General features: G+C 43.9%; 1 protein-coding gene and 1 pseudogene across 1 annotated transcript in view; one reads left to right on the top strand and one right to left on the bottom strand.

The window, feature by feature from the left end:
* Nucleotides 1-1,311, bottom strand: part of GUCY2F (guanylate cyclase 2F, retinal) — a 119,477-nt gene extending 118,166 nt beyond the window's left edge. The window contains exon 1 of the mRNA XM_017349714.4: nucleotides 582-1,311. Within this exon, the coding sequence (XP_017205203.3) occupies nucleotides 582-1,311 (730 nt within the window). The remainder of the gene's footprint in view (nucleotides 1-581) is intronic.
* A 14,785-nt stretch (nucleotides 1,312-16,096) lies between these two features.
* LOC100339679 (coiled-coil-helix-coiled-coil-helix domain-containing protein 2 pseudogene) lies at nucleotides 16,097-21,743 on the top strand (annotated as a pseudogene).
* Nucleotides 21,744-25,179: the final 3,436 nt, after the last annotated feature.

The following is a 25,179-nucleotide window of genomic DNA, read 5'->3' as shown; positions in this document are numbered from 1 at the left end:
GGTAGTGAAACAGGCACTGGCACCCAAGGGCATTTGAACCAGAGTTCTTCTGTACCTTTGTTCAGTCCACAAAACAGGTGCTGTTCGGGGCCAGCGCCTGCAGGACCAGCATCCGATATGGGCACCGGTTGGAGTCCCGGCTGCTCTACTTCTGATCCAGCTCTCTGCTATGACCTGGGAAAGCAGTAGAAGATGGCCCAAGTCCTTGGGCCCCTGCACCTGCATAGGAGACCTGGAGGAGGCTCCTGGCTCCTGGCTTCGGATCGGTGCAGCTCCATACTCTGTGGCCAATTGGGGAGTGAACCATCAGATGCAAGACCTCTCTCTCTCTCTCTCTCTGCCTCTCTTCTCTCTGTGTAACTCTGACTTTCAAATAAATAAATAATTTTTTTTTTAAAAAAAAAGCAGATGCTGTTCAAGCATGATAGTCAAGAGGTCTGAGCGTGAGTGAAGGAGAGAGAATGCATAAAGCACGCGGGAAGAAGGCACTAACCCAGGAAGTGAGGATAGGAAACATTTGGGAGATTGTAATGTCTTTCGCTGAAGCAACATTTAAACCTCAGCCGGGAGAAAGCACTCACTGCGAATTCTGTCGGCCTGGTGGATCCGCTGAAGAGCTTTCTGAATGCTTTGGCTATCTTGTCCTGTGGTCAGGACGACCCCTACAGGTAGGCCGTGGCTCCGAAGAGCACTTGCGACTTGATTGGCTGTGTGCACCCAAATGTCTTCATCTGAGGAAATGACTCCAGCATGAGCCCACTGGAAATATTTCATGACAGTTACAAGCACCCGGATGGGAGAAGGGAGTGTCCGAGCAAAGGTCGTGTAACTATTCTTATTGTCTAATTCGTAATTCACACAAGCCCAAGAGAAAATCCCTTTGTTCCAGCTCTTTCCCAGGAGCGAGGCTGCCTCACAGTAGCCAGGGTTGACAGGTCCAATAAATCCTGAGGCCATCTGGTGGTGGGAAATAAAACTGGAGAGGGCTCTCGAAGTCTGGCAGTCTTCATTGAGAATCACATAGTCAAAAGTGTGAACCCGATCAAACGATGGGTCCCGGTTGATCCGCTCAATGGCTAACTGAGCAGCAACCTCAGGAAGGGCCTTTGAGAACAATGGATCACAAGCCCAAGGGCCTATCACCCCTATTTTGTAGGGGAGGGCTTGCACCTGCTGCATGAGAGACGTGAGAGCCAAGAGGCACAAGCACCACAGGAACTTGGAGGATGCAAGGCCATGGTGTCCTGGCAATCTGCTGAGAGCCACAAACCAGTGCATAAGGTGAGGAAAAGGCCAGGGTCCCAGGAACATAGCCCTCCTGCTTCCAGAAAGCCAATGAGGAGGTACTGCAGGATTATTCTGCTCTTCTGAGATGGACAGTGTTTCCAATTGCCTGTCAATCAGAGGGAAAAAAAAAAACGTATTACTCATATTATTTCTGAAGCTTCTGGAAACATCAGTGATGAAAGAATGGAAAAGGAATGGTAAACCCCAAAACTGAACGTTTTTTCCCCCATCCTGAGCAAAATTATTTACTCTTCCCACTGTTCACCCACTTGCTTCAATCAGAAATCTGGAGGGGCCGGCGCTGTGGTGTAGCTGGTGGCCTGCCGTGCTGGCATCCCATATGGAGGCTGGTTTGAGTCCCGGCTGTTCCACTTCCGATCCAGCTCTCTGCTGTGGCCTGGGAGGGCAGTGGAGGATGGCCCAAGTCCTTAGGCCCCTGCACCCATGTGGGAGACCTGGAGGAGGCACCTGGCTCCTGGCTTCAGATCGGCAGAGCTACAGCCGTTGTGGCCATTTGGGGAGTGAACCAGTGGATGGAAGACCTCTCTCTCTGCCTCTCCTCTTCTCTCTGTGTAACCCTGACTTTCAAATAAATAAATAAATATTTAAAAGAAAAGCAATCTGGAAATCACTGAGACTCCTCCTTATCTGTCCCCACATTCAGTCCATCACCAGATGCTGTTGATTAAATTTCAGCAACCACTGCTCACTTCACAGTGTCATGAGGATTACATGTGTTGACATACAACAAATTCTTATAACAAGGCCTGATATGACATTCACACTCTATTACTCATGTTATTATGATTATTATAGTTTCTTATATGCCCACTTTTCTCCTCCATGCCATGATCTTGGAGAGACAGGTATTAACAGATAACGGTGAAGCCGCTGCTGTGGTGTAGCGGGTAAAGCCACCACCTGCAGTGCCGTCATCCCATATGGGCACCGATTCATGTCCCAGCTGCTCCACTTCCAATCCAACTGTCTGCTATGGCCTGGGAAAAGCAGTAGAAGATGGCCCAAGTCCTTGGGCCCCTGCACCTGTGTGGGAGACCCGGAAGAAGCTCCTGGCTCCTGGCTTTGGATTGGTGCAGCTCCAGCAGTTGCGATCATTTGGGGAGTGAACCAGCAGATGGAAGACCTCTCTCTCTCTCTCTCTCTCTCTCTCTCTCTCTCTCTGCCTCTCCTTCTCTCTCTGTGTAACTCTCACTTTCAAGTAAATAAATAAATCTTAAAATAAAACAGATAATGGTAATGCAGAGAAAAAGTTATATGATTAAGGTATCCGAGATAGAGGAAGAAAGAGAGGATTACCTAAACCCAGACTCCATGGGAGGGAGCAAGAGAGGAAGAGCGAAGCCTGTCTGGGTTTAACATAAAAAAACTATAGGCCACATGAACGGAGTTACAAAGGGAGTTGGTGCTGACAGCCTTCCAAGCAGGAGGAGCAATATATATGCAGAAAGAGGCAAAGGCATTACAAAGGAGCTTCAAAAAGTTCATAGAAACTGTAATTAAAAGATGTTCACTTTGGTGCAAATTTTTTTTTTTAAATCCATGCATAGAGGTGACTTCAAAAAGTTAATGTAAGTGTGTATTATGAAAAAATGATGCATGGATTTATTCCTGTAGACAAAGATTTTAAGCACAGAAATGATATTCTTAGATTTTCATATTAAAGTATCACTGCAGGCTGGCACCACGGCTCACTAGGCTAATCCTCCGCCTTGCAGTGCCGGCACACCAGGTTCTAGTCCTGGTCGGGGCACCGGATTTTGTCCCGGTTGCCCCTCTTCCAGGCCAGCTCTCTTCTGTGGCCCGGGAGTGCAGTAGAGGATGGCCCAAGTGCTTGGGCCCTGCACCCCATGGGAGACCAGGAGAAGCACCTGGCTCCTGCTTTTGGATCAGCGCGGTGCGCCAGCAGCAGCATGCTGGCCGTGGCGGCCATTGGAGGGTGAACCAACGGTAAAGGAAGACCTTTCTGTTTCTCTCTCTCACTGTCCACTCTGCCTGTCAAATAAATAAATAAATAAATAAATAAAAATAAAAGAAATAAAGTATCACTCCAGCTAAGATATGGAATCAACCCAGATGTCCATCAACCGAAGACTCGATAAAGAAATCATGCTATATATACACTACGTAACACTACTCAACCAGAAAAAAATGAAATCCTGTCTTTTATAACAAAATAAATGCAACTGGAAACCATTACACTTATTGGAATAAACCAGTCCCAAAAGCGATAAATACAGTATGTTCTCCCTGTTCTGTGCTAACTAATAGAGTACCTAAAAGGTAATCCATAGAAATGAAATTGACATTTTGAGATTCAATGATTGTTTACAGCCCTTGTCTCAACTGTTGAGGAACAATGTTTTTTCTTCATACTATTTGTTGAACTCTTTACTTAATGTAGGGTTAATCTTATGAGTATAAAGTTAACTGAAAATAGATCTTTGTAAAAACTAAAAATGAAATAGGAGAGGGAAGAGGGAGAAGGGTGGGAGTGAGAGCAGGAGGGAGGGTGTGGGGTGCAAAGTGTTACTATGTTCCTGAATCTGAATATATAAAATACATGAAACTTGTATACCTTAAATAAAAATTTTAAAAAATTATCACTCTAGCAGCATAATAGAGAATGGGGTGAAAGGCATCAAGACTGGAAAGCCCAGAAACACAGAAAAATGCAGGATATAATGGCATCTTAGAATTCCAGGAAGATGAATTGTTGAGAATACAAAGTGTTTTCAGGGTCAAACTCTACTGACAAGTGAACTGAAAATAGAAAAGTATTCTAAACTAAAACAGAAAATAATAAAGCAATATAAAATATATTTTAATAAATATTAAATATTTCATATTTATATTATTAAATAAATAAGTAAAAATAATATAAAATAAAAAGGTATTCTAAACTAAAGTAAACTAAAAATAGAAAGGTGATGGATTTGGATTCAGACTAAGGATGCAAGCTGAGAGGCCACCAATGAGTGAAGAAAAAAATAAGCAATAGAGATTAATCGAGTAAGCAATTGTAGGAACTCTTTGAAGATGACACATGTGGGGCTTGAGCTGTGGCATAGTGGGTAAAGCCGCCACCTGCAGTACCAACAGCCCATATGGGCACTGGTTCGAGTCCTGGCTGCTCCACTTCCGATCCAGCTCTCTGCTATGGCCTGGGAAAGCAGTGGAAGATGGCCCAAGTGCTTGTGTTATGGGCTGGGTTTGAGCCTAAATTAATTTTTCAGACTCTTGTCTTTTACCTAGAGAATTCTAAGTACAGACCCAAATACGGCATGCAGTGTGATAAACTTTATTTACAAAGTGAGAAAAATACATGGCTCATTAGGGCTTTATTAAGGGAGAGTGGGCCAAAGAAAGGGAATTATCCTATCCTGCTCTGCCCGTCCTGAGTCCACGTGGAGGAGAGCTCAAGCTTCCCGTCTTCCTAGCTTTTTATGCGCCTAGAAAAATGGAAGTGTTTACATGGTACCACTCCCACATCCCCCATAAGAGGAGAGACTTCCTGGGGAGGGCTCCACTGATTGACAGGTAAGTGACCATGGCAATGCAGAGTGAAGGAGGTGTGGCTTCCAGCTCATGAACTTAAAATTATCTATCTAAGTTTTCCCACATCACTTGGGCCCCAGCACCTGCGTAGGAGACCTGAAAGAAGCTCCTGGCTCCTGGCTTTGGATCAGCGCAGCTCCAGACATTTTGGCCATCTGGGGTATGAACCAGCAGATGGAAGACAATCTCTCTCTCTCTCTTTCTCTCTCTCTCCCCTTCTGTAACTATCCCTTTCAAATAAATAAATAAATAAATCATATATTTAAAAAAGATGTCATATGCAAAGCCTTTTTGATCTAGGCCTTTTCTTTCTCTAAAATATCATCGCCCGCTGTTCTTACTTGATGCCTTAATGAATTGCATGTTGTTCTCCAGGCATGTGTCATATCATCTGTTAAGGATTTGAAAAATGTCATTCTGTCTGCCTGGGATGTCCTCCTGTCTCCTCCCAGTTTCTCCTGATGAACACTACTTTTGAGGCCCAGTTGAAGAGTTCCCTACGGTAGGTAACCCTAGTTGGCACCTCCAGATGGAGTTCATTGTTTCTCCATATGTGTTTCACACTTACACCCATTAGAAAAGATATCACTTTCAGGGCCCACGCTGTGGCATAGTAAGTTAATCCTCTACCCGGGTAGCTGGCCTCCCATATGGATGCTGGTTCATGCTCTGGCTGCTCCTCTTCTGATCCAGCTCTCTGCTGTGACTTGAGAAAGCAGTAGAAGATGGCCCAAGTACTTTGGCCCGTACAACTGCGTGGGAGACCCGGAAGAAGCTCCTGGCTCCTGGCTTCGGATCGGATCAGCTCCAGCCATTGTGGCCATTTGGGGAGTGAACCAGGAAGACCTCTCTCTCTCTCTCTCTCTCTCTCTCTCTCTCTCTCTCCCTCCCTCCCCCTCTCTCTAACTCTGCCTCTCAAATAAATAAAATAAATCTTTGAAAAAGAAAAGGTATCACTTTGATTATAAATTTTCTCTATTTCTGGTCCATGGTGTGGTAAAGATACAGGACTGTTTTGATATCTCTGCATTTACAGTATCTCATACATTCAACTGCAAGGAGTGAGCAACAATGAGGACAACTCTCTAGAGAAAAGAGCATTTTGGGGTGGGAACTCCTAGAGGTCCTCTTTATAATTCTAATGCCTAGTAAAATGCATAAGACATAATAGGTATCGGATAAATGTTTAAATGAATATAAAACACTAAATTTGACCTAATATCAGGAATAATATCAGCAGATAAAATGAGAATTGTTTGCTTGATAGAGATGTTACTGAGGAAAATCATTAGCAAATTCTTAGTTCTAATCAAAGAACAAAATAATGGCATGGCTCTTGTCTGAGCTGACAGTCAGCACTTGGTATGTACCAGTCAAGCCCAACTGGTTGTTTATTGCCAGTAACAAGTCTGCCTGTGTCAGCCCTGTTTGTTGCTTGTTATCGTCTTGACTATCACCCCTAATTATGTGAGAAACCCTGATTCCTCAAGAGACCAACATGGGACATACCTGGTGGATCTTAAAAACATCCCACAATAGTATGCACTAACATTTGTACACAGATGAAAACCGGTGAACATGAGGTGAAGAAAGACATACGGGAAGAAGCATTTCGGAGAAAGATGAACCAAAAGCTGAGGGTTGTGTGGCAGGAAAGAGGCAAACTCTAATTTTGCTTTGGAGTTGGTGGAAGAGTTGTTCTGGGCTTATTATATGCATGAAACCTTCAAATGTATTCCCAGTTCTAAGAGATAATCTTGTCCAGCCTCTCGCAGAAAACATAGATCAGTTCTGTTCACTGACTAATGTTGAAGGCATGAAGATGAGATGCATGATGGATGGAGTGTGAGTTGTGGACTTACCTTTAAAGGGCTCCCAACCCAGCACTACAGACTATTTCTCTTCTCACATTCCCTTTTTCCTCTGTCATGGCAAAATTTGGGAGCCAAGGTACATTAGGAGCAATTGCTTCTCTGAAATGGCATGGGAGGAGCCCCTACTGCTGGTCTGTATTTTGACAAGGATACTGAACCATACGATATATCTCTTTCCTCATAGGATCTCATTGTTCTAACCACTAGAAGTAAGCAGCGTTGAAGGCAATTCAACATGGGAAGCAGATCCCTAGTACCAACAGAGAATGTAAGATGCTATGGTTTGGGTGTGCTTTGTCCCTGCCAAAATGCATGCTGAAATTCGCTCCCCAATTTAAGCATATTGAGAGGTGGTGGGAGCTTTAAGAGATGATTAGATGATTAAGAGGGACTAGTCTTTTTTTATGAGTCCCTCTCACAGGAATGGATTAGTTTCCAAGAGAGCAGGTTATTATAAAGCATGTCTCATGCCTCCCCTCTCTCTCATCATGTGACCTCTCTTGCCGATGTGTGCTCACTGCTCTTCCACACGCTCCTGCCATGCGATGCCACCTGTCTCATTACCAGGCAGCATGAGGCCCTTGCCAAGATGCAGCCGCCTGCTCTGGAATTTCCCTGCCTCTAGAATTAGGAGCTAAATCAGCCTCGTTCTTCATCAAGTACCTAGTCTCGGGTATTTTGCAATAGCAACTCAAAAGGGAGTAAGACAGAAGGCAATCAACTGTCTCTTCTCCCACAAACATTCATTTAATGGGTTCTTTACCGAACCTTTACATTCAAGTCAGAAATAAGCACTTCGAATAATAAAGGTTGAGATTTACTGGGCTCTCGTTATTGGTCAAACATGAGACTACATTCTTTGCATGATTATTTTACGTTTTAAAAACTCAATTAAAAAACATCTCTTCAGAGGCTTTTGAGGTAGGTATCACCACCATCACTTCCAGAGGACGAAGCTAAGCTCAGAAAGGTGGAAATAATTTCCTTGATAATAATCATGCCAGCTGATTGGGCATTGTGCTAGAAGGCCCATGATCTATGAATTCACTAAGATCACCCCTGTTATGCATTCTACTATTCAAATTGAGTTTGACTGATTCATCCATTGTTTCAAAAAACGTATTATAGTTTCGCATGAAAGAATGAATTAGGAAAAGAAGAAGAATGGGCAGAGCAAATAGGGAGGAGCAAGTTGAAATTCATTATTCAACTAGAAGGAATTTGCCACTAGTGTTTAAGCCCAGTCCTGGGAAAGCTCACTTATTTTTGACTCAGGGTACAGTGCTGCATGACTGGAAGTAGGGCCCGCCAGTCACATTGTGTTCTCTATAAAGCGAATTCTAGTCTTAAGAATGGAAATATTGGGCCTGGTGCTGTGTCATGGTGGGCTAAGTCTCTGCCTGCAGTGCCGGCATCCCATGTGGGCACCAGTTCGTGTCCCAGCTGCTCCACTTCCTATCCAGGTCTCTGCTATGGCCTGGGAAGGCAGTGGAGAATGGCCTAAGTCCTTGGGCCCTGCACCCACGTGGGAGACCTGGAAGAAACTCTTGGCTCCTGGCTTTGGATGAGCCCAGCTCCAGAGGTTGCAGCCATTTAAGGAGTGAACCAGCGGATGGGAGACCAACCTCTCTCCGCCTCTGGCTCTCTGTAACTCTGCCTTTCAAGTAAATAAATAAAAATCTTTAAAAATTGGAAACATCAGGAGTATACCCTATGGCATATTAGCTCTGATTCCATTGCCTTGTCTGTAAAATGAGAGTAAATTTAATTTAAACCTTTTGAAATAAGGGATTAAATCAATTAGGAGGCTAAACCTGCGGTTGTGATTCAGCAAATACTGGCTCTTCCTTGCTGCTTGGAAAGAGGACCGCACTGGGAATCGGAAGGCCAGGCTCCTGGACTCTCTTCTACCACTGAATCACCATGTGGTATTGAACAAATTGTCCCCTGCCTCAGGCCTCGCTTTTGTTCCCCCTCAGCAGGACTATGGGACATGCAAGACCCTTTCATCTCTGACACACGTTGATCCTGGTCTTCTGTACTTCTTTAAAGATACTAACTTCTCAAAATCTCTGCAGTGCTAAACTGCTTTCTGGGTTCATTCAACATTCTCTAGCCCTTGCTGCTCTAATTAACTTCCTACTGGAGTTGCATTGCCCCCAGTGGTTTGCACTTACTTGTATCTGGTAGATTCAGCTATTACTTGTTTTTAACTTTAGGCTAGACTCCTCTGTCAAGTACTATGATGTGAAGTCTTCTCTCCGCTGAAATTCTGGAGATATACTAATGCCAAAAACCCAGGTTGCTAGAGTCATTGGTTATTTTACCATTGTTGACAACCACACATTGAGAACGTGGTCTGTGATAGGACTATAACTACAAAATAGATCAGAGAGGATAGGAACCTGGCCAAGAAATCACATCAGGAAAAGCAATCATGTACTTTAGAAGGAGGTCAGCATTGTGGCAAAGCAGGTTATGCTGTTGCCTGCAAGGGCAGCATCCCCATATCGGCACCCATTTGAGACCAAGCTGCTCCACTTCCGATCCAGCTCTCTGCTAATGTGCCTGGGAAAGCATAAGGAGGATGGCCCAAGTTCTTGGACCCCTGCACCTGCATGGGAGACCCAGAAGAAGATCCTGGCTCCTGGCTTCAGCCTGGCACAGTCTTGGCCAATGCAGCCATTGGGGATGAACCAGCAGATAGAAGGTCTCTTCTCTTTCTCTCTCTCTCTCTCTCTCTCTCTCTCTCTCTCTCTCTCTCTCTAACTCTGCCTTTCAAATAAAAAAAATATATATTTTTTTTAAAAAAGGATAGAGCAGTAATGATGTCCACCAACGTGTCTCATATAGGAGGCCAAGTTTATAAGTTCTCTACTCACTCTTGCCCACCATTTTTCCTCATCCATTTGCTCACCATGTAGGGATCATCTAGTGCCCAACACAGTGCCTGGCACATAGAATGTGCTCTACAAAGATTTGTTAACTTAATAATAAAGAGGAAACACGGAGTACCAATGAAATGTTTTATATTACTATGTTATTTGAGAAGCTCTATTTTAGGCCTTAGTCAGAATCCACCTTTGGCAAAATTAGCCAGTATGTAAAGGTGGTCTTCAAACTTCTAGCCCAGTTCTCTATACCCCACCAACAATAGGGATAAACCAAGTTAGAGAAAGAACCTCTGTAAATTATTTGCACTGATATATAAATGAATATTTCCCCTACCCCTCCCCAACCAGTGGTGTTTGTTCCTAGTGCAGATAAGCAGACATTTATGCCAAAAATAATCTCTAGTATTATAATTTCAATTTCAGCCATCAGTAGCAGATAGGCAAAAGGAGATGGACTACTTATGGGGGAGAAAACTAAAGGGACTTTTAGTGCTCCTCAAAGTGATCTATCATAAGTGTATTATAGGTAGAAGATTGGCAATTTAATGGTAGAATCCAGGGCTTTCCTTCTAAACACAATGCCTGCCCCTAAACTGTAAACTCTAAGAAATTTACCTTTTTTGATCATTTATCCTTCACCTGATGATTTGGATTTAAAGAAAAAAATATAAAGCACTTATGAAAAGGAAATTGTGCACTGTCTTCAAAAAAGCCAACTGAAAGCTGCCCTGGAGTTAATGGGAAATGTGAGCATAATCAAAATCAAGTTCAAGGGGCCGGGGTGGTGGTATATCAGGTAGGGCCACTGCCTACAGTGCCGGGATGCCATATGGGTGCCGGTTCGAGTCCCAGCTGCTCCACTTCTGATCCAACTCTCTGCTATGGCCTGGGAAAGCAGTGGCCCAAGTCCTCCCGTGTGGAAGACCTGAGGAAGCTCCTGGCTCCTGGCTTCAGATCCACCCAGGTCAGGGCCATTTTGGCCATTTGGGGAGTAAACCAGAGGATGGAAGACCTCTCTCTCTCTCTCCGTCTCTCTCTCTATAACTCTGCCTTTCCAATAAATAAATAAATAAATCTTTTTTTAAAAAGAACAAGTTTGCAGGCACAAAATTTTGGAAACAGACTACTACTCACCCACCCAGACAGTTCTGGGGCAGCTGCCAAGGTAACTCAGGTGTAAACATGGAATGCGGTTAGAGCCTCGGGATGCATCATTTCATTTCAGGTAGCTTTCCCAATCTGGTGGGAAGTCTGCTCTTTAAACATGTACAAAGGAAGACTATGACAAATAGCTCTGAGGGAAATGGTTCCTCATCCCAGCTTGTCAAACCGAGGACTTCTATGGATGATTGATCTTTGCAGTTACAGCCTGAATCAAGTTAACAGCTTGTGTAAGACAACATCAGGAAGAAATAAAAAAGAATCATGAGGCAAACGAAATGAAAGCGTGGCTGAGAGTCTTGGAGCCCAAATCTTGATTTGAAGTCTCTCAAAGGCTCTTTTTTCCTCCTTTCCCTCTTTCTTTCTTCATTCTTTTCTTCCATTTTTTTTAAACTACATATTGCAGTAAAACGAATGTACCTCAGTTAGAGGTTGTGCTCATAAGTGGGCTGTGTTTTTCACCCCATTACAGTCTTTCTTAGAAACAAGAGCTGTCAACTACTTACCATGTAATTCACCGCTTAAATATCTTCAATTTACCACCTGCGCATGCAAATCTCTGGCATAGCTACCCCAGTGTGTCCATTTCCGCACATCCTCTATCCGTTCATAATCCTGCCGAAAGCTCCAGTCTGTTGATAAATTCCATTAATGGGGTAAATAACTGAAAGCGATAGTGAACCTTTTTTAAATCACTCTTCAGCATCCCCAGACCAAGACCTGGATTAGGATTTAGAGTGACACTTCTAATCCTTTAAATTGATCCCACCTGTAGCCGAGTTAGTACTGACCTAAATGCGTTGACCCAGAGATTAACAAACAATTAGAGTCCTCGGGATAAGTGTGTCCTCCACGGACTACTGCCTTCTGCCTTTCAAAGTCAGACTCACATATTCTCAGATTTTGCCTCCGTGATGTTCCTTTTACCCTTCTGTCTAGTAACCACAAATCATTCTCTCTCCAGGACAGCTCTGAATGCCAGAATATTCATCAGCTGTGATTCCAGCCCACAATATGAAAGATGATCCAGGCTGGCTTCCCGCAAAATACAAAGTAGGTGGTTTTGCTCCTTCTTCAGTTTGCGTTACATGTCTACACTTAGTGCCTTTCTTTCCAAGAGAGAACTCAACGTCCTCCTATGCCTCTATGAGCCGTGTGCACATACACGCACACACACACACCCTCTGCCCCATACTTTAGATCTATCCCTTTTCCTTTATCAGTTTTTCTTTGTCCTAGGCACCATTCACTCAAAGCCCTGTTGTGGATTCCCAGGGTTAAGAACTGAGATGTTAATGGCTCAAAATAATTTATATTACATGAAGATTATTATATGACACACATCTTTTCATAAAGCTTTATTGAGATCCAAAAATAACCCCCGCGCACACACACCATGAAATTGTGTCCTTTTGAAATGTGTACATTATGGGTTTTTGTTTGGTTTTAGTGTAATTTTTAAAGATTATTTATTTTAAAGGCAGAGTTACAGAGAGGGAGAGGCAGAGGCAGAGAGAGAGGTCTTCCATCCTCTGGTTCACCAATCCAAAGCCAGGAGCCAGGAGCTTCTTCTGGGTCTCCCACACGGGTACAGGGGCCCAAGCACTTGGGCCATCCTCCACTACTTTCCCAGGTGCATTAGCAGGGAACTGGATTGGAAGTAGAGCAGCTGGGACTCGAACTGGCACCTATAAGGGATGTTGGTACTGCAGGCTGGAGTTTTACCTGCTTCGCCACAGTGCTGGCCCCTTAGCATATTTTTTTAAAGATTTATTTATTTATTTATTTGAAAGGCAGAGTTACAGAGAGGCAGAAGGAGAGAGAAAAGGAGAGAGGAGAAAGAGGGAGAGAGAGGGAGAGAAGTCTTTCACCTGCTAGTTCACTCCCCAAATGGATGCAAAGGCCAGAGCTGCACCAATCCGAAGGCAGGAGCCTGGATCTTCTTCCAGGTCTCCCACACAGGTGCAGGCGCCCAAGGACTTGGGCCATCTTCCACTGCTTTCCCAGCCATAGCAGAGAGCTGGATCAGAAGAGGAGCTGCTGGGATCCAAACTGGTGCCCATATGGAATGCTGGGATTGCAGGTAGAGGCTCTACCCACTACCCCACAGCGCCAGCCCCTGTTTTTAGCATACTAACAAGGTTGTGCAAGCATCTTCACTTTCTTTTTTTAAAAAGTCATTTTATTGGCCAGCGCCACGGCTCAATAGGCTAATCCTCCACCTGCAGCGCCGGCACACCGGGTTCTAATCCCGGTCCTGGTCGGGGCGCCGGATTCTGTCCTGGTTGCTCCTGTCCTGGTTGCTGTGGCCCGGGAGTGCAGTGGAGGATGGCCCAAGTCCTTGGGCCCTGCACCCCCAAGGGAGACCAGGAGAAACACCTGGCTCCTGGCTTCGGATCAGCGTGGTGCGCCGGCCGCAGCGCGCCAGCCACACTGGCCACACCGGCCACTGGGGGGTGAACCAACAGAAAAAGAAGACCTTTCTCTCTGTCTCTCTCTCTCACTATCCACTCTGCCTGTCAAAAAATAAAAAAAGTCATTTTATTGAAAGACAGTGCATGTACCAAGAAATGCACATATTGTACAGATAATTGAATTTTTTGTCACCTGATCACACTCATAACCAACACTCAAATTAAGAACAAATCATTACTAGTACCCCAAGAGTCCTCACTATTCCCCTTCACTCCATTTCTTTTTTTAACATGGGAAAGAATAGTACATTGTCATTTACATGGTATGATCAGTACTACCACTCTTCAGGTCTTTTTTAGAAGATTTATTTATGAAGGAGAAAGAGACAGAGAGGTATTTTCCATCCTCTGGTTCACTCCCCAAATGGCTGAAGGCAGGAGCCAGAAACTCCATCCAGGTCTCCCACGTGGGTGACAGGGACCAAGCGTTTGGTCCATCTCTTGCTGCTTGTCCAGGCACATTAGTAGGGAGCTGGAAAACGAGCCCTCATATGGAATGCTGACATCACAGGCAGTGTCTTAACCCACTGTGTCACAATGCTGGCCCCACCACTTTTGAATTCTAAAACATTTTCATTATCCCCACAAAGAAATGCGGTAGCTATTTAAAAATCATTCCCCGCTACTCTCCTCCGCCTAGACCCAAGCAACCACTAACTGACTTGGTGTGTCTACAGATTTGCCTATTTTGGACAATATATATATGAAATAACACAGTATGTTGTCTTTATGGCTAGCTTCTTTCACCTAGCATGCTGTTTTCAAGGTTCATGCATGTTCTATCAGGTGTTGGTACTTCATTCCTTTCATGACCAAGGAATACTCCACTTTATTGGATGTGCCACACTCTGTTTATTTATCTATTAATATACATTTGGGTTTTTCCACTTTTAGCTATTGTGAATAATGCTTCGATTAAATGTATATAAAGGTTTTGGTGAATATAATGTTTTCATTTCTCTTGGCTAGATACCTAGGGAATTGCTAACTGTTTTCCAAAGTATCTGCACAATTTTACATTCCAACCAGCAGTGAAGGTTCTTGATTCTCCACATCCTTGCCAACACTTGTTATTGCTTTTGATTTTTGTGCAGTAGGCACTTCTATACGTATCATTTTATATTCATGATAACCACAAAGATACATATTATTCTCCCTATTTTGTAAATGAGGATACAAGACTAAAATAAACTAGGCCATCGGCACCGCAGCTCACTAGGCTAATCCTCCGCCTTGCGGTGCCGGCACACCGGGTTCTAGTCCCGGTCGGGGCGCCGGATTCTGTCCCGGTTGCCCCTCTTCCAGGCCAGCTCTCTGCTGTGGCCTGGGAGTGCAGTGGAGGATGGCCCAAGTGCTTGGGCCCTGCACCCCATGGGAGACCAGGATAAGTACCTGGCTCCTGGCTTCGGATCAGCGCGGTGCGCCGGCTGCAGCGCACCGGCTGCAGCGGCCATTGGAGGGTGAACCAACGGTAAAGGAAAACCTTTCTCTCTGTCTCTCTCTCTCTCACTGTCCACTCTGCCTGTCAAAAAAATAAAATAAAATAAAATAAAATAAAATAAAATAAAATAAAAACTAGGCCATAATAATATATATTGAGGCCGGTGCCGTGGCTCACTAGGCTAATCCTCCACCTGCAGTGCCGGAACACCAGGTTCTAGTCCCAGTCGGGGCCCCGGATTCTGTCCCAGTTGCTCCTCTTCCAGTCCAGTTCTCTGCTGTGGCCCGGGAGTGCAGTGGAGGATGGCCCAAGTGCTTGGGCCCTGCGCCTTCATGGGAGACCAGGAGAAGCACCTGGCTCCTTGCTTCGGATCAGCGCGGTGCGCCAGCCACAGCGGCCATTGGAGGGTGAACCAACGGTAAAGGAAAACCTTTCTCTCTGTCTCTCTCTCTCTCTCTCTCTCTCACTGTCCACTCTGCCTGTCAAAAAAAAAAAAAAAAAGAAAGAAAGAAAAGAAGAAAAAATATATATATATTGAGTGCTGATTATATGATAGACATTTTTGGAAGCTATCTGTCCTGTGATCTTCAAAGTGACCCTGTGAGTTAGATAATATTTAGATTCCTGGATGTACATGGATGTCAAAGTAACTTATCCACAATCACATAGCCACTAGTCAATGGAGCCAGAATTTGAACTCAATCTGTTTCTAGCACACTGTGGAGTCACACTTGAAATCCAAGGCTATTTGTCTCCCACAGAGCTAGTTTATCCTTGATACATTCTAGTGATGCATCTCTTGTGTGGTGGAATGAGAAGGCCATGCCAAGGTGGCCACTGGCAAGCAAGCGTCAGTTACTCAGGAACGGCTTTGAAACCCACCTGGCAATGGAGTCTGCCTGGCAACAGGCTGTGATTGGATGGCTTTGAATCCCTCCTGGCAATGGAGCCTGCCTGGCAACAGGCTGTGATTGGATGGCTTTGAATCCCACCTGACAATGGAGCCTGCCTGGCAACAGGCTGTGATTGGATGGCTTTGGAAACTGCCTGGCAACAGGCTGTGATTGGTTGGGGCATAGATCGCCCCTTGACCGGATTGGCTGGTCTTGGCTATATAAGATGTTGTACCAACTGAAATAAACAAGTCTGCTGCCTGCTTGCCTCAAGCCCACTTTCATCCGATTCACGGGGTCTGTGTGGTGACTCTGCGCCTCTTGCCCCCACCACGCTCCTCCTCTCAGAAACGAATCCACTGCAACATTGTTGAGAAATCAACTGCAACACTCTTGTGATCCTTCCAAAGGCTGCTTATGTTTTACCAGAATTTCTAGGAAAGGAAATGATATCTAATGGTAAAAGTCCAGGTAACGTGACTGAAATACGGTGAAGATGCGTATTCCAAGCCGTCTCGACCTTCTGGTGCATGATGCCATGAATGACTGCCAGCAGGTATTTCACAAGAAGGTTGTGATGAGGGCTAGGATGAACAGTGGGCCATCATTCCAGGAATGTTCCAAAATCCCACATAGACATGGGATTCCAAATTTATAGGTAGCAGTCACTTGGAATAAGTGTATAAAGGAAACTTCTAAGGTGAATTGTTTTTTTATTAAGAGTTTCACAAACATTTGGGTTTTTCTTCAGTGTTAATAATAGTTATTAAGCATTTGCTATGTGCTAAATACTTCAAAGCACATAGCACTAAGTCATTGAATTATCACAACAGTCTTAAGGTCTAGGTATTATCAGCTACGTTGTATAGACGATGAAACTGCAGCACAGGGGATGAAGTAACATGCACAGGGCACACAGCTATGCAGTGGGCCCACACTGTGAAAATGCATAATCCAGCTTTAGCACCAAGGCTCTTAACTATTATCTCAACCCACTTAAAAAAGATTTATTCATTTATTTGAAAGGCAGAGTTACAGACAGACAGGGAGAGATACAGTTCTCAAATGGCTGTAGCAGCCAGGGCTGGGCCAGGCTGAAGCCAGGAGCCTGGAGTTTTATCCAGTTCTCTCACGTGGGTGGCAGTGGCCCAGGGATTCAGGTCATCTTCTGCTGTTTTCCCAGGCACATTTGCAAGGAGCTGGATCAGATGTGGAGCAGCTGGGATTTGAACTGGTGACCATATGGGATGCCGTCCTCACAAGCGGTGGCTTTACCTGCTACACTACAATGCAAGCCCCAACCATTGCCTCTTGAAAGAAATCACAGAGTAGTACCCATTAGATTTGTCCATATACTCAAAAATCCCCATGGGATCTATAGGTTTCAGTTTCAGCATAATTTATAATTTTAGAACACAGTATAAGGCATTTTGTAATGGTAACACAAAGACTAACACAAGAGCCATGGAATTAAAGGCTCCAAAACAAAAATGGAGCCTATTTAAATTTGATGATTTTTTAACCGCTAAACACTACAAGGAATTCCCAACAGCATACATTGTGGAAGGTCCCAAATGTCTCAGAAGATATCAACCTGGGATCCATGTATTCCTTTTGAGACTGAGATACAGAGCAGGGACATAGGCTGTAAAATTAAGTTCAGAATGGTATGTTTCTAATTAATCACCCAGAACATGACTTGGACAAGTAGCTCCTTGCAATCAAGAGTTATGTGAGGGGGCTGGCGTTATGGCATAGCAGGTTAAGCCTCTGCCTGCTATGCTGGCATCCCATATGGGCTCTGGTTTGAGTCCTGGCTGCTCCACTTCCAATTCAACTCCCTACTAATGGCCTGAGAAATACAGCAGAACATGCCACAAGTTCTTGGGCACCCACATGGGAGAACTGGAAGAAGTTCCAGGCTCCTGGCTTCGGCCTGGCCCAGTCCTGGCCTTTGCAGCCATTTGGGGAGTGAACCAGCAGATGGAAGATCTCTCTGTCTCTCCTCCTCGCTCTATAACTCTGCCTTTCAAATAAATACAAAATTTAAAAAAAAAAATGGGAAGAGTTATGTCAGAACCTGGGGAAAGATGGAGGTGATTTCAGTAACCTACAATTCTTGGCCTTCCAATAAATGTTTCATATAATCCTGCCTCACTGAAAGTTCTTTTTCCAAAGTCAGTAGTAATAATAAAGTTCTCTCTCTCTGGCTACACACTTATATAAGGGTACCTCAAAAAGTTCACAAAAGCAGTAGAATTCAAAGATGTGATTATTTTTGTGACCAGTGCTGTGGTGTAGTAGGCTAAGCCTTTGCCTATGGTGTTGGCATCACATATGGGCTCCCATTCATGTCCCAGCTGCTCCTTTTCCAATCTGGTTCTCTGCTATGGCCTGGGAAAGCCATGGATGATGGCCCAGGTGCTTAGGCCCCTGCACCCGTGTGGGAGACCCGGAAGAAGCTCCTGGCTTCTGGCTTCAGATCAGCTCAGCTCCAGTCATTGCAGCCATCTGAGGAGTGAACCAGAGGATGGAAGACCTCTCTCTCTGTCTCTACCACTGTCTGTAACTCTATCTCTCAAATAAATAAATAAAAATCTTATTAAAAAGGTGTTTATTTTTGTGCAAAAAATTTGGAATCTTTGCATAATACACATTTTCTATGAACTTTTTGAAGACCTTGCTTACACATAGATTCTAATTTTTTGCATCAAACTAAATCTGTTTGTCCCGTTTTTCCATGAACTTTTAAAAGTGCCATAGTGAGGAGCTGTGGGTATGAACTTAAGGACCTGTTTTTCTTCCTTCAGTTTTGAATGAAGAGATGGAATCCTGATCCAGTTTTTTGTCATATTCAGCCCAGAAAACTTGACCAGAATAAGACTCAGTGCTGCCCTCTGGTAGTAAGATTCGAAACTGAAATCAGACCTGAGGTGGTAATGACTACATAAAGACACTGGATGTCACCATTATACCGTTATTATTATCAAACGTTTGTCAGATGGATTTTTTTTTTAATTATAGGTATTGCACGATAATTGTAAAGGTTTTTTTTTTAATGTAGAACAGAAATCAGAAAATACTTTGTTTCCTTTGAATAATTTATTCTTCCAAAATTATAAGCAAACTGGATATAAAATGTTGTAAACCTTGTTTGTTTGTTTTACATTTGACATTGTAACACACATATATTCTCACTGAGGGCACGACAATCTGATCAGCCTTCAAACCCCAGTTCTACCTAACCTACTGTGTAACTGGGAGTTAACTGACTGAGATCGCCAAGCCGAAATTTCCTCAAACAAATGATGAGCAGAACTACATCCCAGCAGTGTTGGGTGGATTAAAGATGTGTATATTAAGTGTTTTGCACACAGTAGGTGCTCCAATCGTGGCATTCCTTAGCCAGACCATTTTAAGACCATGCTAAACCCTCAATACGCTTGCTTTTGGAGGCCCCATTCCATGTCTTATCATATGTGAAGTACTTCAAAACTTAATGGAAAATGAAATTAAAAGGTTAATTTTAGTGCAAAAAAAATTTGAAATCAATGCCTTATTTTTTTCACAATATACATTTTCCATTAACTTTTTGAAGATCTCTCATGTAGGGATTTCAAGGTTTTCTGCATATCTTTTAATTTCATTTCCATGAACCTTTTTAAGTTACCTCATACATGTTGACATGTACCCACATGCTACGTTAAATGAATATTTTCTTAAGAATTTGAAGTAATTTTAAAGTTTTTGCCTCTAAAATCTATTATTAGTTATACTTCTTAGCAGAAGTTATACATAAGAATTCTTACACACTGGTACAATCCAACCAACAATTTTTCCTTCATATTGAAATTTTCTGAATAGAAAATATAATAATCTATAAAATTGCTATGTTGCATTGATTTTTATTTTACAGTTATCTTCATATTTTGAAACCCCGATAAAAATCTGCAAACCCCTGTGCAAGTCCCTGAAAAGTTCATACACCTTATATATTGTGCTTATGGCACTTAATGGATTAAAATAAAAGCCTCTGAATAACATTATTGTTTCACAAATGTATTATTTTATGACCTGCAGAATTTTTAATGTTTGGAGTGTTTCAAAAGATATTCAATCATTCCTCTTTTACTATATATTTAGATTGTTTCCAGTTTTTTCCCTTTATAAATAATGCTGCAATTCCTTTCTTAAATATAATCCTCTTTTCAATAGATCACCTGTAACTGCCCACAAGGGGCTAGTCCCAGGACTCATGCGGACACCCAAATCCTTGGAAGCTGAAGTCTCTTACATAAAATGACATAATATTTACAGGTAACCTAGGCACATCCTCCTGTATACTTTAAATCACTTGTAAACTACTTCTAATACCTGATACCATGGAAATAAATAGTTGTTATACTGTATTCTTTAGGGATAATGACAAGAATAAAGTTTGTGTATGTTCAATAAAGATGCAATTTTTTCTGAGCATTTTCTTTCATAAAAATTTATTTTTATTTTATTTGAAAAGCAAAGAGACAGAGGCAGCAGCGAAAGGGACAGAGATCTTCCATCCACTGATTCACACCCCAGATGCCCTCAAAAGCCGGGGTTATGCCAGGCCAAAGCTGGGAGCCTGGAATTCAATCCATGTCTCCCACATGGGAGTCTTGACTCAACTACATGAGTGATTGTTGCCCCACAAGGTACACTTTAGCAGAAAGCTGGATCAGAAGCAAGAGAGCTAGAAACTAAACCAGGCACTCTGATATGGAGTGCAGAGTCCCAAGAAGTTACTTAACCAACGGATCAAACACTCTCACTCCTTTTCTGAATAAATGCTTTAGAAAAAGATTGATTGATTGATTTGAAAGTCGGAATTACAGATTCACTCCCCAGATGGCCACAACACCCAGGGCTCAGCCAGATCGAAGCTAGGAGCCAGGAGCTTCATCCACATCTCCCATGTAGGCGCAGGGGCTCAAGCACTTGGACCATCTTCCGCTGCTTTCCCAGGCCATTAGCAGGGAGCTGGATGGGAAGTGGAGCATCAGGGACTTGAACTGGTGCCCATATGGGATGTCAGCGTGGCAGTCTTTATCTGTTATGCCACAGTGCTAGCCCCTTGAATATTTCAATCTGAGGTTAGTTGAATCCATAGATGTGGAACCCTGGATGGCTATATTAGGATTATTACTTTAGAACAGATTCCCAAAGTTTAATTATTGGATCAGAGTATATGAATACCAGTAATGTGTTCTTAACATGGATACTCTAATTGTTTTCCAAAATATTTGGACCAATGTATGTTGCACCAATAGTGAATAAAATAAGACACATCTTATTGCCCGAATCTGCCTTGTCAGCAGCTTCATGTTCTCTCAAAGTTATGTATATCAATTTTATAGGCAAAAATAGATACTTAATTTTCATATCCCTTTTGAATTACTGGTGAGTTTTTAACATTTCTTTCCCTGTGGTTGTGCCAGACACCTGCTTTTCTTGTTTCGTGAATGGTCTCTAACTCTTTCTTTGCTTCGAAAGATTGGTGTGGGGCTTCTTCGCCCAAGCACTTGAGCTTTTGGCGTAGTTTCGCCCTTGGAGACGCCGAGTAGCTTGGCCGTGAAGACGCCGAGTGCAAGCCGCAGCCGTACCTCCCACGTGGCCCCTCTGGCTGGTCGGGCCCCTCAGATGAGAGCTGACCCGAGGCCAGCGCCAGCAGCTCAGCCCCAGCAGCAGCCCCACATCTGCAATCGGCTTGCCCACCGCGGCACCCTGACAGCCAGGCCTGATGGCCCAGATGGCCAGCACTGCAGCTGGCATGGCCGTGGGCTCTGCTGTTGGGCACACGCTGAGCCACGCCATCACTGGGGGCTTCAGTGGAGGAAGCAGTGCTGAGCCCTGGAGGCCCGACATCACTTACCAGGAGCCCCAGGGAGCCCAGTTAGCACAGCAGCAGGAGTGTGGCCCTTGCTCCTAGGAGATAAAGCAGTTTCTGGAGTGTGCCCAGAACCAGAGTGACGTTAAGCTCTGTGAGGGTTTCAGTGAAGTCCTGAGACAGTGCAGAATTGCAAACGGGTTAGTCTAATCAAGAAGCTCAGGATGAAGCAGAAAACTGGATCTCATGACCAAGTTACTTTAGCATACAGATGTAATCGGTAGTGACGGTATAATCTGTGAAGTTTGGCAGGTGAAAGAGGGCTGACAAGCTAGAAAGGGTAGCCCCATCTGTATATAACAAGTTTTTTCTGCAGCATTCGTTCTCCATCTTTCTGGGTAGCACAATAACTTGGGGTCCTACCCCAGCGAAAGCAGCAACAGCAGTTTCTTGATCTGGTTTCCAATCACTGGATCATAGATTGTGGACGCTTTTCACCTAGCTCCCAGGCTTCAGAAACAGCTGCAGCACCTGCAGAGGTGAAAATGGCAGGGTGTTCATTCTGGAAGAGTTTTAGAGTTGACATCAGAAGTAACCCTTCCCTTGGGTTTTCAGTTCCATATTTTTCTGGAACTATGTTTATATAAAATAGTTCCAGCCTATATCCCCACTTCTTTAGGACTTCCATCAATCTTATAAGTACCAGTTCCCTGTTTTTAAATTCCTTGCTGTAAATGGGCCCAGCATGTGGCACCGCGGTTTAAGCGGTTTAAGGGGTCCACGATGTCAACATCCCATATCAGAGCACTGGTTTGAGTCCCAGCTGCACCATTTCTGTTCCAGCTCCCTCCTAATGCACCCGGGAAGGCAATGGAGGATGGCCCAAATACTGGAGACCCCGCCACCCATATGGGATCTCCAGATGGAATTTGAGGCTTTTGTCTTTAACCCGGCCCAGCCCCAACTGTTGTGGATATTTGGAGAGTAAACCAGTGAATGGAAGATCTCTTTCACTCCCTGTCCCTCTCTATCCCTCTGTCACTGTACATTTCAAATAAATAAAATAAATCTTTAAAAATAAATAAATTCTTTCTTGAAATTGTCATAAACTTTTTGGAACATGAACTAGCTGAATATATTATAGTTTAAAATATATATGCCCTTTGATCCAGAAATTTCACTTGCAAAATACTAGTGCACAAAAATAAAGGCACTACTACTCATTGTCACAAAGACATTTATTGTTGTGTTGTTATAGCACATAAAACAACCTGGGAACAACCAGAATGCCCATCAACAGAGGAATGCTTAAATCCATTACACAGCATGCACACTGTAGAATATGAGTATTGCAGATCAAACAATAGAAACATAAAAACCGCTGTGCATTGACTGGAAAATACCCCATCTATATCTAGTGAAACAAGTTTTAGAATTCCATTTTTTGTAATTAAACATGTAAGGAACAGCTCTTCCTGTTTATAATAATTAGAATGGCTTCTGAATTCTGTCCTATCCTCATTAAACATTGTACAAAGGAGCTCCAGAAGTTTGTGAAAAGTGGAATTAGAAGAGAATGTGGGGGCTGGCACTGTGGTGTAGTGGGCTAAGCCTCCACCTGCAGTGCCAGCACCCAATATGGGCGCAAGTTCAAGTCCCAGCAGATCCACTTCTGCTGTGGCCTGAGAAAGCAGTAGAGGATGGCCCAAGTGCTTGGACCCTTGCACCCACGTAAGAGAACCGGAAGAAGCTCATGGTTCCTGGCTTCGGGTCAGCGCGGCTCTGGCAATTGCAACCATTTGGGTAGTGAACCAGTGGATGGATGACCTCTCTCTTTGTCTCTACCCCTCTGTAACTCTACAGAGGAAAGACGGCCACAACCAGAGACAAAGGAAGGGAAGCATACCCCGGACACTAACCTTGAAACGCAGCTGCTCCCAATTATCTGGTGAAGCAGTTGTTCGCAGTTATCTTGTCTAGGGAGGGAAGATGTCCTAAGTTCTGCTATCTGTAACTCCAGTGATAAATCTGTCCTATAAGTCTGCCCCTGGTATTATTAGCAATTTGCTTATTAATAGTGCAGAATTAATGAGCTGTGTGGACTCTTGCCACATGTTCAGAGGATTCTGACTACTGACACAAATAGACCAGGCAGCATGATAAATGTTTAAGCTTCTTAATCAGTGAGAGAAGTGCATAAGAGAGTGAGGGCGTTATTCTAACCTAAGGGAGAAGGGAAAGTCTGGAAATTCAGTTGGAATCCACGCCAAGCAGAAAGCAGGCCAAAAGCCACATGCAGCAAGCGTTTGGTTTTCAGCAGCTATTAACAGCTTATCACGGGCAGCAAGGCGAAGGCAGAGAGCGCAGGCGGCCTGAAGGCCACACGCCCCAAAGGTGCAGGGCAACAAGGGTCCATAATGGCAAAAAGGGGCAAAATGTTTCAGGCCTTTAATCCACTTCCAAAGGGGCATGGTTAATTAGCCTGACTGGCAGGTGGGCATACAGGTGTGATAAGGTAGGGGCATAAGATCACACAGGGGACGTGGTGAAGGTGTAATGTTCTAGCTCACAAACTTAGTCAATCCTATGTGCCTGCCTACAACATTAGGATATTTGTCAATTCCTGGTCCAGATACTGAATATGAAGTAGTTCCTAGAGGCAGATAAATGAGCAGAGTGTAGACAATATCCCAGGATACAGGAAAAATATTGTACTTTTAAGTATGCCCAGGGGCCAGCGCTGTGGCATAGCAGGCAAAGCCGCTGCCTACAATGCCAGCATCCCATATGATTGCCGGTTTGAGTCCCAGCTGCTCCACTTCCAATCCAGCTCTCTGCTATGGCCTGGGAAAGCAGTAGAAGATGGCCCAAGTCCTTGGGCCCCTGCACCTGTGTGGGAGACCTGGAAGAAGCTCCTGGCACCTGGCTTCAGATTGGCACAGCTCCAGCTGTTGCGGCCAATAGGGGAGTGAACCAGCGAATGGAAGACCCCTCTCTCTGTCTCTCTCTCTCTCTCTGCTCTTCTCTCTGTGTGTAACTCTGACTTTCAGATAAATAAACAAACCTTAAAAAAAAGTTTGCCCAGGCTGGCTAGGATTTGAACATCCATAATGATAGAAGTACAGAAAAGTGAGCCTCACACTCAACACAGTTTTCCACTCCAGGAAATTGCCAATTATGTTGCACAAAAGACTAGAAGACAAGAAGAGTGGCTAAATATTAGAGGAAGCTTCCCAGAGCTGAGAAGACAAACACTGGAGTTTAAACTTCTCGAAAAGGAATGCCCTTGGAAATACACGCCCCTGGCTGTCACTTGAGACACCTAGAGAGAACTGTGTTCCGGGAGTGGGATCAGCTCCAAGTCAACTAGGTCTAGCAAATACCATAACCCAGCCTCAAGTCAGTTCAGTACCTGAATGTATTAAGATAATTTGCTCTTATTCTGCCAGGGACAACTATGGATGTTTCTCTCTGGAAGAACATAAGACCATGCAGAAACGATGTACTTTTTCAGGCACAAAGTCTGGTAGTCAGCAAAACATTAACTGAGGTAGTAATGAATAGCACAAAGAAAGGGAAAAGGCAAGCAATAGAAACAGACTCATAATGTCCACGCTACTGCAGGTATATAATATGCACTCTAAATATTGATGAAGGTAAAGGACAACATGGGCAATTGCACCAGAAAACTAGAATCCACAAGAAAGAATCAAAGG

Source organism: Oryctolagus cuniculus, chromosome X (assembly GCF_051225735.1).
Source record: "Oryctolagus cuniculus isolate XC-2025 breed Fujian yellow rabbit chromosome X, ASM5122573v1, whole genome shotgun sequence".
Taxonomy (NCBI): Eukaryota; Metazoa; Chordata; class Mammalia; order Lagomorpha; family Leporidae; genus Oryctolagus; species Oryctolagus cuniculus.
Note: the sequence above shows the minus strand (reverse complement) of the source record. Positions and strands in the feature narration are given on the sequence as shown.